Raw genomic sequence first — 13,446 nt, 5'->3', positions numbered from 1 at the left:
TGAAAAGGTATATAAAATGTATTTGTAATAAACCCTGGTCCGAACGGTTGTCAGGGGGTGGTCCGCTTGTTAAGCTGTCAACCCTTCTCCAGACTGGCGGAGGCAAGTGCCCGGCCTGGTCAGAGGTATTCAAAGGTGAAGTTTTGTATTCTAAATCTAATCAACAGCGGTTCCACACCGACTGCTGAGCTATGGTACTCCCCTTAACGCTGGGGGCCGCATATCAAAGGTTTTGGGTTCTTCTCCCAAAGCACTACAAGGCCGTCGCTAGGAGCGCACCTATCTACTATACGGGATATTCCTAACCGCTAACCAATCTCCTTCACCCTGGAGTGCCGTCAGCATTATAGACTGGAATTGGTCTAGGGATTCTTTGCCTTTCATATCCCTGTAACAACCAAGAGTGATTTACTCTGGCGCACTCAGAACACACTATAAAGAAGATGAAGTTGGGGAGTGGTCACCCCTTAGGCTGCAGTGAGTTAGTTGGTATACAACAGGAGGACTCGCTGAGGAGTCTCCTGGATCTATTGGGGTATATATACTACTACAGGTTTGTCTGTACATGTGTACTATACAGTTGATGAAGGCAGTGGCTGATGATGTCATAGGGCCTAGCCCGTATGGCCAGCTCCACTGCGTGAGAGAGTTGAATCTAAAAATAAGAGAAAGGCAACGCGGCGCGGGAAAGGGGAAATGCTGCATGGCACTTAAAGTATATAGTTGAAGCGGAGAATAAAAAGAAAGGAAATGTCCGGAAATTGTGTTATCGTAACAATCCCTGTTCTTCAACAAATTTGTTATCTATGCAACTTCCGGCACAGCCACTATCTAGTAGTGCTTCAATTGTTGTTGATTGATGTGATGCGAGGTTTGTCAGTCTGCAGGTGACATTCATTTGGTTTCCCTGAGTGCCGCAAATGAATTGTTTGGGCTTTCTCAGTTCTTCCAATGCTAATACCGTTTCGTGAATTGGTAAAGTGTTTAGTTCTTTTATCAGGTCTGCATTGACTTCTAGTCCTCGTTTCTTATGGGTCCAGCTACTTAGGATACCAATAGATCTTTCTTCCTTTTGGTCCCTGAGTCTTTCTGCTATCCAGACAGCTGTCCATGGTGTTTTCAGATCTTTCTTTTTGTCTAGGTTTTTATCTGAGGTGTTCCTGACCTCTTTGGAGCGGGTTGGAGCATCAGTCTCAGTTATGCTACCCAATTGAGTCATAACATTCTGTGCTTCAGTTGTCTCCTTTTTAGCTGCTGCGCTTCTTTCAGTCCTATCCCCTTTAGGTACTGACTGCGCCGCATCTTTGGGAATCTTATCAACCTGTTTCCCTTTCAGGTTCTCCTCTTTCATAGATTGCTCTTTTCGTCTTAAATCTTGTGTGTCTTTAAATAAGGCGATATCATTTTCATCTTTACTAGTACATGTAGCATTAAGATTATCGACAGTGAGAGAAGCATATCTATTTACATTGTTCTTTGGCACAGTCTGGTGAGGAGTTGCAGCCGGCCTTCTTAAAAACCCTGGAGCAATTTGGCTCGTTCTTCCTCCAGCATTGCTTCTAACATTGCTCAAAGGTCAAACTTTGGTTTCTTTTCTGGTATTTGTCCGTTTAGGTGGTCTCTGGCCCTATGGCCCTTTTCTCCACACTTGAAGCAGTGTCCTTCTACTCGGAACTTCTGCTTGTCTACTTCCATCTCTTTTCCGGCTCCAGTGTATAGCGTACCCGTGCCGTTTTTCTTTAATTCCACCGTCTCGGCCTTTTTCTCCGAAGTGCCCCTTTCTTAGTATCTTCCATTGGGTCCCCGGTTCCCTGTACCGGAGCTGCCGCTGGTTGATCCTTTCATCATCTTCTCATTCTCCATCTGGTCTCGCCACAATTGATTATTGGTGACAATCCTTGCCTTCCACTCCACATATATCGTGGGAACGTTCCCATTGTAGATGATCTGCTTGATAAGCGGACCATTTACATTGTTTCTGATCAAGGTGATCAAAAACTGTTCGTTCCTTTTGATGTCATAGCCGTCTTGCCTCCTCAACTCCTTGAACTTTACAAAGAACTCTTGAGCTGTCAGAGCTCCCTGCTTCTTGTACATGATCTCGTACTTTGCTTTTTCCTCCTTGTGTGTGTCTGCAAAGTGATCTTTGAGAGTCCTCTTGAAGTGAGCCCAGCTTTCTAAGAGTGTGATCTCTCCTCCATCTGATCTTTCTTCCGCAATCTTCCTTCTCTCGACCCATTCTGTTCTCAGGGCCGCTGCTGCTCCGATGCTCATATATGATAAAGCAAAACTTATCCAATTTCTTTCTCGGGAAAGGTATGCTTGGTTTGCAGTGAAATAGAGTTCTAGAGACTCCGAGAAGCTTCAAAACTTCTTTTTGTCTCCGTCGTAGGGTTTGGGTTTTGCCAGTGCCATTTTTCTAAACTCGGCTTCTGGTGCGCGTGGCAGGCCCATCCCTAAAGGCTGCCTCCTTTCTGTCTTTGCGAGTCTTCTTCGCAATTCGAGCACTTCTACGTCTTTTGATGCAAATATTTCTTCCCACAGCTCGTTGTTGTTTGCGATGGCTGTGTTGACCGCCATCGTGATTAAGTTCTGCAGGTTGTGTATCTGCTGCTGCTGGTTGGGTGCCGGCGATAGTGCACGCGGCGGAGTATGCAATAATGTGTCGCGTAAATCGGACATGTCGGTTGACCCTATCATGTCGGGGTTGGTTTCTCTCCACGCTTCGAAGGACATTGTTCAGGGATGGTTGTGATGATAAAAATGATAGAGCGGGGGATAGTCATTCTTGTTTTATGATTGGCTCAAGAGAAGACCAATCAATTGGGGATCTAGTTGGGTAAAGTGAAATTGATGCAAAGGGCATCCAAGAAGGTTCCCCAGATGACAAGTCTGGATCAACACGTCTTTAATGAAAGATCCCTTTCTCTGTCTTCCTTCTGCTAACAGGTTCCTTTTCTGTCCCCGCTTAGCGTGTACGTAAACTATTTATCTATAGTACCTGTGTTCTAAAGTATCGTAACTGAGGTCTGAACGGTTGTCTCAGTGATGACCAGCGTTAACCGCGTGCAGTCCTTTTTCTACTGGCGGACACAAGTGTGCGACCTGGTAAGAAGCGTAAAGAAATGTTGTATCTAATAAAACCTCAATGACTCCACGTCACTGGGCTCTCTGAGTACTGGGTTGTGGGGGCGGATGATGGGAGATAGGGGAATGGTTCCGAAAGAAGAGTTAGAGGGGGAGGATTGGATGAATGTGATGATAGTAGATGGGCAAGTGATAGGAGATGTGATTGAAGGAAGTGGTGTGATGAGGCGGATGTAAAGTTTGAGTAGAACGAAGAGTAGGATGGTGATGACGGGGGTTAGGATGATGGTAAGAATAGCCTTTGTTTGTGTTATCAACTAGGTGCTCCACTAGCTTTTGATTATATAACGACTGAGCTGCACTACTGGAAGAAACCAGGCAAACTCAACGTCAATTGCAAGCAGGTAGTTGAACAGGTCATATAAAGACTAAATCAAAAGCTAAGGTATGTACATTGTTGAGTGTCTACTTATATATGTAAGAACTCATGTCAGCCATGAGGCGCTGACTGATAGACATGAGGATGTAGCATGTATCTTGGTAAGATGATTTGTAAGTAATTACATGACTTAAGGTCACGTGATGAGATAAGATATAGATAAAGGAAAAAGCTATGTGATAAGATAAGGAGAGATAAGAGTCTCGACGTCTGAGTTTGAGAGAAAAGGTGAAGTGTCAGGTGTGAGAGAGAGGGATTGTGACAATTCTCCTCCCCCATCACTCCGAAGGAATTCTGTGTATAGTGGAGTGAAGTTTTCTTCTCCCAAATGAGTCTAAGAATATTTGGACATCTTCTTTCCATTGCTTGTATCGTTCCAGTGGTTCACTTTTATGTTTTAGAAAATATATCCATGGAAATTTGGAGAAATCATCTACAGTGATAATCCAGTACCAAAAACCCTGCCTGAAAGTTGTATGGGGCGCTTGGCTTGGTTTCCTCCAGTAGACTTGAAAGGTAATTTCTTCATCATTCCTAAAGCACAAGGTTCACAAAACTCCGGGGTTCCGGTATGGGTGTCTATGTCCTGGAGCTGTCCTTATGTAACCATTTGTTGCAAGCAGTCCATTCCAATGTGTCCCATACTCCTGTGCAATAAATTTACATCTACTGCTGCAAAAGCTGACTTTGGGTTGATTTCAGGTTTTGCTTGGATGTGATAAAGTCCTCGGTTGTGTAAGGCAGTGAGGATAAGTTCCTTCTTTTTCCAAACCTTACAAGCATTTGACCCTGCTGGAAAAAGTGTTGATAACCCCGTTTTAGACAATTTGTGGACAGAGACAAGTGCTAAAGTGAAGTTTGGCACAAGTGAGACATTTGACAGTGCAATATTGTAGTCCTTATTGCCAACAGTTGCTTGTAGGATTACAGTTCCAATTCCAATGGCATTTACAGAGGATTCATCCCCAAAACTGATTGTCCTCAGAGGATGCAGAACATGGTATGTTCCTGGCTCAAACCAGGAGCGGTGAGGGATCGTGTGGGATGTTGCTCCAGAGTCAATAATAATTGTTGTTTTGGTCTTATCGGGTTCTGACACAAGGTAAGCTTGAATGTGTTTAGCAAGGGGCTTGGAAATATGTACATGATCCAATGCAATATGAGTATCACTGTAAATTAGGATTATGGGCTTGCTGGCAAGTTGCTGTCATAGGAATACAAATGCAAGTTGAGCCATTGCTTCAGATATGCAATATGACTCTGTTCCTCCTTGGAGTCAGATCCAGATGATTGCTCCGCCGTATTTGCCTTTTCCTTCTCTTTTCCTTATTCTTGTGTCTTTCCTTTCCCTTCTTCCTTTGACCTTTTCTAGCTGACTGAAGTGTTTGACACTCCAAGGTGTTGTGTGATTTAGCTTTGTGAAAGTCACACCACTTTTTCTCGGATTTGAGTATGATTCGGAACCTCCAGGGGCCTTCCCTGACTGTCGTGCAACTTCTGCAGTGATCCAGATCTCAACTGCATCAAAGGTAAGTTTATTTTCTTCAATCGTGTTGATTACTGATGACTGAAATATATTTGCCATTCAGGAGTGCATGGGAGAGATTGGAGAAGAGCGAAAGCCATGAGTTTGGTATCAACTCCTAGTTTCATTCCAGAGAGGTGTGAATCAATTGTCCGGATTTTCGCAATGTGGTTCTGGATAGGTGATGTCCCATCCCAGGACAATTTGGTGAGTTGCTGGAATGAATAGAAGGCCGAGGCAATGTTGGATGTTTGATGGAGTGAGACAAGTTTATCAAATAACTCCTTGGAGCTGGTGAGGTCTCCAGTCCTCATTAGGAGGGCATCAGAGATGTGGTCCTGGATGATTCCATGTGCCTTCTCATCCTTAAGTGTTCAGGTGATCTCAGGATCCTCCAAGGAGGTAGGTTTTCCTGGTGAGGGCTTAAGCTCCTCTCCAGTAACAACCCAGAGAACATTTTCCTGACGTAGCTTTGAGATGATCCAGAGTTTCCATATCTGAAAAGTGTTGGGTCCAGTGAGAACTGGACATGCGGATGTATCGTGTGCTGTGATCATGGTTCCGAGGTTGCTGTTTCAAAAAAGAATTATTTCCTGTGTAGCTTTTGCGCACCAGGGCTCATAACCTAATAAAACTAAGTGAAACCCAGCCACTGCCTGAGAGGCTATAGAAACGACTGAGGTATTTCTATACTAAACCCCCTACTACTTATAGTCGGAGGTGCTACTCGCTACAGTATAATGACTCCTAGGAGAATGATAGGTAACTCCATGGAGTGGTGGTGATGCTCCATTAAAAACCATGGCTGCTTTAGCAGAGACCGGATTGACAAATTATGACATTTGTTTATAGTATGAGAAAACATGCATTGGCCAGGGCTTGAACCTGGGACGGACTCCAGCTTTCATGGTCTGGTGCTTTACCAACTAAGCTACCAAGGCATACTTGGAAAGCATACTGATTGGTTGCATGCCCAGAAGGTCCAGAATCACTGTACATGGGTGCGGATCCCATTGTGCTGTGATACAGATTTGTCCGGATTTGTCACTCCCACTTGAGTGCAACCATAGTCCCATAGCTTTAGAGAATTTCAAGTGTTTTTGTTTTACATGAGTGAAGGTATTATTCCCGTGCCTAGTATCGCAACTCTCAAAACCTAGTGGCACTCTGGCGGCTGGAACAGTTGCCAAATCCGCTGCTGGTGCGACGGCAAAGGAGATTCTCCCATCTTTAGGGGCTTCAGGCGCCATTTACGCAGCTGTCACACTCAGCGCACTGGCATTCCCTGATGCTAGTATCAGCCTCATATTCCTCCCGTTCTTTGCAATTCCTATCCAGTCAGGTGTGGGTGCTATTATAGCCTTGGACGCTATTGGTATATTGCGTGGTTGGAAGTAAGAGATTGTATTGCTACTGCTTTGATTTTGTTTTGCTGATCTCTGGCTCTGGTACAGGATGTTTGATCATTATGCGCATTTGAGCGGCGCGACTTTTGGAGTGTTGTACTATTTGTATGGACCACAATGGTGGGATTCTATGAGGATTATCCACGATCCTACGGAGGAAGAAAAAGAAAAGTCGGAAGCATAGATGGCCATTTTTCATTGTCAGTATCCTCTCTACTCAATACTATTAATTATTGTTAGGTACTACTACACGTGCACCACAAGAATATAAAGATGATTCAATGCATCACTATACTCTTGGATTATCTGCAAGTAACTACGTCAGATTAAAATGAGAAGTCTTACAGCTCGTTCAAGCTTTTAGCAGCCTATTCCATTGCACTTGTAATATCAAACCTGTGCGAGAACTAGAAGTCATGTTATCCCTCCCAACTGCATATTCTGTGAAAGTCCGGTGAAAATGAGTGGGTGACAAATGTAATGCGATTTTGGGAGCTATGGTACAAAAGGTCTTGAAAGGATATAACAAACTACTTCAGCTGAGCCTCCAACTGCTCGAACTGATAATCATCATGCGCCTTGCTCATAACGGCGTGCGCACGAACCTCGGCATGCCACTTATTATTTTCATTGAGCGCGGCTGGGTATCTGTCCTCTCCTTCCTTCCCAGCCCAATCGAAATCAACGAGAAACCCTTGCTCCTTGGAAGAAACAACATTCGTGTCACGCAGGTCTCCGAACACAAACCTATTCTCGTGCAAGAGCTTTAGTGCCCTTTTAACATCCCTCAAGACAGCTTCGGGAACAGGTTTGGGCCTTGAACTGTTTCGCAGTCGCCAGATTGATGCACCGTCTTCGAGATGGTCCATGACGACCATAAAAAGGCCCCCGATGATTGGCTCGCACCAGTGGAGCTTTGGGGCCAGTTTGGCATCGGATAAGAGGCGGTGGGCTGCTTTACCGTACCGACTCGCAAACTTGACGACGACCTCGGTAGCACCATCAGGGGTGGCAGCGTCACCAAGGGTAGCCCGGTACAGCGCGGTGGTCCCAACTCCCAGGTCTGGCAAGCTGGTCGAAATGTGCTCGCCGGTTCGCAAGAGGACACCGTGGTAGGTCAGGCACGGCAATGCATTGCCTGATACTGAGGTTGGGTCAGGGTAGATTGCCGCAATAGTTACGTGGTTGCCCTGAACTGCGCGGTAGTGCGCTGCCAGTGCCGCTCGACACGATGAAAGGCACCTGAAGATTCGAGCCGCATGGATGATGTTCTCGGACAAGTGAAATCCGGGGGTGATATTGAAGGCGACTAGCCTGGATGCGTAGATAGAGCCAACACAGACAGCCACACCAATCTCGATCCGATTTCCCGAGAGACCGAGAAGCAAGACAGGGAAATTGCAGGATCCTTGAAAGTGCGCAAGCTAGAAAGGACACGTCAACGGAGATACGAACGTGGATGCGTGCTGCCGCACCTGGGGGTCCGACACAATCTTGCTGTAGTCGGCAAGACTTTGAACAAAAGGATCTCCGCCAATACCAGGGGCATTTTTCAGCTCCAGGATTGTGACAGGGAACTCACCTTGCCACCAACTCGCATCAGGCTGGATGTTCCCCACCCGGTCAAGCCTTTCCTCCCACTGACCAGGCTCCCCCATTAAGTGGTCGACGTGCTGCCGAATGGCGTTCCGGCGACTGTCCTCATTGTGATAAGACATGATTGTACTGCTGAGGAAGCTAGACGCGTGGCTGACATCATGTTCGGTCACCTCGAGATCGCCAAGCTCGGCGAGGGCCCGTTGTAGGTGCGCAAGTGGCGGGCTGAACATGGCGGCTGGGACTTGATCGAGGCACACAGGATGGCCATCGGCATTGAGGAACTTTGCCAATGCATCAGCGCTCCTTACAACTGCAGATGGGGAGGGGCTGGATGATAGTTTGGCGAACTGCTTGCCGAGCTCTGCAAAAATAATGAGGATTGAACAAGTGACAAGTGGGTGGACTCGTACTTTTCTTAATCTGTATCCGAGACCGCGCTTGAGGATCGTCAACAAAGTCAAGTAGCTCCTTGACTGAAACGGGGTGAGGGGGCTAGGGAGGGGTATGGAAACACATGAAAAAACGCACTCTCGGCATTGGCAACAATGATATGAAGAGTACCATTTGGCAGGGCTTCGGTGAACACGTCTCCAATATCATGTAGAACACTGAGCTCGGCTGCCTCTGGTTGGATGCGAAGCCACTGAATGACACGGTCTGTCAGATCCACCTCGGGCTTTATCTTGACATCCGCCTATCCAGGGTCAGTCATTTGGCATCGTAGACTAGGTGGCAGACACACCTTGTACAGCACAAGGTCTCTCAGTGGGACATCGTAGTCAACCTCCTTGAGCCGCTTGTGGAACTCCCGCAACAGCAAATCGACTGTGTCATTGCCCTCAAAAATGATTTGCGTGAAAAACGGTGGCTCCACCGGAAAGTAGCAGCTGAGCTTGAGCTTCATGATGGGCATGGTTCACCTGTTTGGTTACGGCTGAATTCAGATCGATAGTAGTCTTCAGTCCCAGTCGGAAACGACACAATTTGTTAGTCTCCCCAGTCAGACCAAATTACTGATATGACAGTCGATATCAGTAAGGTCTGATCCGAACTAAGAGTGGCGTACCCCCCCATTCGGTGTCAATAACACGACTTCTTGAAACTTAAACCCGAGATCAGCAGAAACTCAACATAAACTCAGCAACTTGAAACCCAGCAAGCGCTAACTCAAACTGCAAGAGCATCCTCAGACAGCTGGCCCTCGTCTCCCCCAGTATTACAGCCAAACAAAGTCACGTGAAATCCACGTGACTTCTAAATTTCGTGTAATTTACTGTACTTGGCAATAATTTCTATGTGTTTTCAAGTTCCAACTCTACATCGCCTGCTACCTCTATACTTTCCTAATGGAATGCTCACAAAAATCATGCAAGAACATAGTTCCCGAGCAAGACATTGGTAGAAATGGCCTGCCATACAAGATGTGTTCCTCCTGTAGAGAAAAAGCAAGAATGGCTGTCACTGCACACCAAACAAAAAGGAGAGGTGACGAACACACAGATCCACCTCCACGTCAGGCACCTGCTCCGCACCAGGAGACTACAGACGAGGTGGGTAGACTTACTGGAGAAGGGACCCCTGAGGTCATACCTCCAATACCTGAAAGGCATGACAGTTCAGACGAGGATGGCCCTGGAACTGTAGATCTACAACTCACCAAGTAAGGAGCTAACTAAGCCATGTTAGCAGGCCATAAAAGTCTATGAAAACAGTAACACATTATTTTGCGCACTCCAAGAAGACTTCAAGAGCAGAGAGAGTGTGAGCTTCTTCGGCAGCTACCAGCTTGCAGAAGATCCATTTGTCAATGATAAAAAAAGAGTTGAGATGACCATTAGCGACATATGGAAGACCACTGGGTACCAATTCACGTGAGGAGCTGTCTGTCCTCCTGTTATATCACTGACATCTGTGGCTAGGGTGAAGGATCATACAAAGACTCAAAATGGCCACAAAACTCGTCTGTGGTGCTGTCAGGATGACGGGAGGAAGAAAAAAGCCAAGCCAAGCACAAAGCCTGATGTTAAACACTGTGATCATGTTGGCATGCAGAGGTTTGACTGTGGTAGCCAGCTCAATGTGTTATGCATGAAACGCACTTCTGGAACTCGTGTTGTGACTATCCGACTCAAGCATGAGCAGAGGCACAAACCTTATTATGATGTCACCATTCCGCCTAAGGCAATCCAGATCATACGCAACAATATTGAGTGGAGCACTCCAGTTTCAATGACGCCCAAGGTACAAGCCCTGTATCCTCACATAACAGGAAAACAAGTCCATAGGGCATGGACGGAAATGGGCGAGGTCCTTTGGAAGAAGGACCCTGTCCAACTTACCTCTGTGTATATCCTTCTCAGTGAGCTCAAGGATGACGTAGATTTATTTGATATCAAAGTAGCGGATGGTGTTGAACAGCTGTGTTGGGGCATGAAGAAAATTGCGCAGCGGCTAAAAGGAAAAGTTGTCGAGATTTGAATCAACGCAACGTGTAAGAAATCACTGCCATTGCATATGATGTCAAGACTGACCTTGACTAACAGATAATACAAACTCCAAGAATCTCAAACTCTATAGTGTTCTTGGAGAATATGACAATGCAGGGTTTCCCCTGTCATACTGCGTACTATCCACAGCAAGTGCCCTAGACATTGGCAAGCGGAAGGTAGCCTTGACAGCATGGGTAAAGTGTCTACGTGACACATATGGTGTTGTACCCATCTTCACGCACGTCAATAAGGACATGGCTAAAATTGGCATGCTCCGGGAGATCTGGGACGCAAAGATTCAACTATGCTGGTGGCACCTACGACAAGCAATGCAGGAGTGCCTGGCTAAAAATAAGCTGGCAACAACTCCATATAATCCCCAACGTGCGCATGCAGAATTTGCCTTCATCAACACAACATTTGTTCCCCCCAGAAAAGCAGACATGACCAAGTATGAAGGTGGTGCCCCAGATGTGTCGCAAGTCAACGAAGCTCCTTGCCCTACCCCAAATACCATTCCCCTCCATATACCTAGGCTGCCATTGATGGTGTCACCACTGACAACAAATAGCACACCACCCATTGAAACCAACTGTCAGTGTGACGGTGACAAGACCACTGGCCACAGGAAATTGATGATCAGGTTGCCAAAGCGGCCTAAAGAGGAAACTGTAGACCAGTTGGAATCAATCGAGCACAAGGCAACGAAGGAAAAACGCACATTCTGTCCCAAAAATCATCGGGAGAAGATCATTGATATGATGGAAAGGTATTTCTGTGCCCATCCTCTCATCCCTGGATACTCGCACCCAAGCCGCCGAGGGATTTGTGACTGGGCAGTCAAGCAAATGTATCAATTTTGCATTGTGAATGATCTACATGGAGCCTGCACATACCTCTGTGAGAACTGGTACAGGCTAGAGCAATGGGAATTGTGGGCACAATCATATCATGATGAGATTCCAGTGCTCAAGGCCACAATGATTCTAGAGAGCCAGTAAGTCAGTTTACACATAACGAGGGACATTAGTAACTTACATTCAATAGTTGGTGTTGTATCAAACATGACATTCTTCACCATTTTCACAAAACGTGCGTTGACCTTCTGGCATGGGTCCTTGTCATGAAGCTGGCGCCTACCTATTATCGCAAGCTAGACCGTTTGATGGATAACAAAGGCCCATATTGAGAACTTGCATCATGGCGCAAGGCATTCAAGTGGGACTGGAAACGGGTGGCAACGACCCCAATTACTATGCCGTTGAACAATAAATACAGACCGAACACACTCACCTGGGTGTGTACCTGCCCACATTTCAGTACCAGCCAATTTCTCCTCTGCAAGCATCTTGTTCAAGATGTCCATCCTGTCCCCCCCTTGTTCTTCCTTGAGGTCAAGCGTAATTGAACAATGCTGTTCTGGAAGCATCCAGCACTTATTTTGCTGGACACTCCAACTGGCCATTTAAATAGTGATGACACCGTTTTGCTGAAAAACATGGCTGCTGGACAAGGGGATTCAGACATCCAAGATGACAAGGAGTCAGATGATGAAGGAATTATTGACGTTGGAGGGATGGAGAATTGGTCTGTAGGTGAAACAATGGTGACTCGTGCAAAATTACTGCGGGATTTTGCAGACGGTATCCTCTACCAGGCGCAATTTAATCACCATCAATGGGGGGAGAGCTTGAAGCGGGAGGGGGCGTTTTTGTTTTGGCTTGCCAGTCATTGCCTTGAGCGTGAGCGTCGATTCAACTTGACGAGGGGAACTTTGCCGACAACGTGGGAGAAGACAACAACAAGCGCAATGTATTACCGCACATGCCCACCATGCGCAGACACCTTGAGTTGATATATTTTGTTGATCAATCTCACACGCACTTAGATATTACTATATTTGAGTAATTATATTATTAATTTGTTATCAGCGTGGGATTGTTTGGCTGTAATACTGGGGGAGAGGTACGACACTTTCCTCAGACTTGCCTTTTGAAAGTCATTATCCAGGCAAGAGCCACATATATATTTATCGAGGAATAAGGGTTTTGACAATATGAATGGTATCTAGCTTTTTTTCGAGTTTAGTTTATTTCTTAGCACAGTTTTGGGTCTTCTGTATATTGCTTCCTTATTATCATTATCATGCTACAGTACTTCACTGGTTTAGCCTTTGAAAGGCATACAATTTATAAAGAATAAGTAGTAGACTGCCCTTGCTGATATTTCATAGGGGCCATGTAAGGATGTACTCAAATTTTAGTGGACCTGTGTTTCTCGTAAATGTGGCCGTTTCATGCCGATTTTGTGGTACCTGCTGACCATTCTCAGACTCGCCTTGTAAGCTTTATTGGTGCCGAATGGGGGGCTCCCGCGCGCCACCCTTAGTTCGGACAAGACTAACAATTTGTACTGAATTACATAGAATTCTCACAAATGAGCATATTTATATCTAATCTAATACAATCCTGAACATTTCCCACAATTTAGAGTTGAGAGTATCAACATTGACTCAATCAACAGACTTGCGTGCGATCTCGTGCACCAGACTGAGTGCACAAATTACAACAGTCAACCTTATCAACATGAAAGCCAAGGTGACCTATACGAAGATCCCATAACATTTGGACTTGATGATGTCGACCTGTAGACCCTGGCTTGAACCACGAAGCTAGACAACATCAAGACTGCCATGGCATTTGTTAACGCCTTAAAAGAGGCTCATCTTGAAGACCCCCATATGAAACTTGATCCCGAGGCTCTCAATTGACTGCAAAACCCCCCGCAAGAAACATGTCACCTCAAAAGTCCATTTGAGCGATTTGCACTTGATCTTTTTCTAGCAACTACCAATGCGTCCAAACAGGCACCAAGTACATGATGCCTACCACCAATTGCACC

At 45.9% G+C, this 13,446-nt stretch overlaps 6 protein-coding genes across 6 annotated transcripts; 2 read left to right on the top strand and 4 right to left on the bottom strand.

Annotated features, from left to right (window-relative positions):
* Positions 1-766: 766 nt before the first annotated feature.
* SERLADRAFT_442131 (uncharacterized protein) lies at positions 767-2,274 on the bottom strand (the record flags this gene model as incomplete). Its single annotated transcript, XM_007322690.1, has 3 exons — positions 767-1,415; positions 1,583-1,781; positions 1,818-2,274. The coding sequence occupies 3 exons, from the start codon at positions 2,272-2,274 to the stop codon at positions 767-769; spliced, it is 1,305 nt and encodes a 434-aa protein (XP_007322752.1).
* A 90-nt stretch (positions 2,275-2,364) lies between these two features.
* Positions 2,365-2,736, bottom strand: SERLADRAFT_442130 (uncharacterized protein; the record flags this gene model as incomplete). The annotated part of the gene is made up of 1 exon (XM_007322689.1): positions 2,365-2,736. The coding sequence occupies one exon, from the start codon at positions 2,734-2,736 to the stop codon at positions 2,365-2,367; it is 372 nt and encodes a 123-aa protein (XP_007322751.1).
* Positions 2,737-6,160: 3,424 nt separating this feature from the next.
* SERLADRAFT_442128 (uncharacterized protein) lies at positions 6,161-6,641 on the top strand (the record flags this gene model as incomplete). Its single annotated transcript, XM_007322688.1, has 3 exons — positions 6,161-6,170; positions 6,235-6,445; positions 6,506-6,641. 3 exons carry the CDS (start codon positions 6,161-6,163, stop codon positions 6,639-6,641), a joined length of 357 nt encoding a protein of 118 aa, XP_007322750.1.
* A 403-nt stretch (positions 6,642-7,044) lies between these two features.
* On the bottom strand, positions 7,045-7,472 carry SERLADRAFT_399996 (uncharacterized protein; the record flags this gene model as incomplete). Its single annotated transcript, XM_007322687.1, has 1 exon — positions 7,045-7,472. A coding segment is annotated over one exon (251 nt), but the record flags the coding sequence as incomplete, so codon positions are not given.
* A 534-nt stretch (positions 7,473-8,006) lies between these two features.
* SERLADRAFT_399994 (uncharacterized protein) lies at positions 8,007-8,209 on the bottom strand (the record flags this gene model as incomplete). Its single annotated transcript, XM_007322686.1, has 1 exon — positions 8,007-8,209. A coding segment is annotated over one exon (166 nt), but the record flags the coding sequence as incomplete, so codon positions are not given.
* A 1,147-nt stretch (positions 8,210-9,356) lies between these two features.
* Positions 9,357-11,734, top strand: SERLADRAFT_417890 (uncharacterized protein; the record flags this gene model as incomplete). Its single annotated transcript, XM_007322685.1, has 5 exons — positions 9,357-9,696; positions 9,746-9,927; positions 9,976-10,415; positions 10,600-11,542; positions 11,593-11,734. The coding sequence occupies 5 exons, from the start codon at positions 9,403-9,405 to the stop codon at positions 11,732-11,734; spliced, it is 2,001 nt and encodes a 666-aa protein (XP_007322747.1).
* Positions 11,735-13,446: the final 1,712 nt, after the last annotated feature.

Source organism: Serpula lacrymans, assembly GCF_000218685.1.
Source record: "Serpula lacrymans var. lacrymans S7.9 unplaced genomic scaffold SERLAscaffold_13, whole genome shotgun sequence".
Lineage (NCBI taxonomy): Eukaryota > Fungi > Basidiomycota > Agaricomycetes > Boletales > Serpulaceae > Serpula > Serpula lacrymans.
This window is presented reverse-complemented; position numbering and strand designations above follow the sequence as displayed.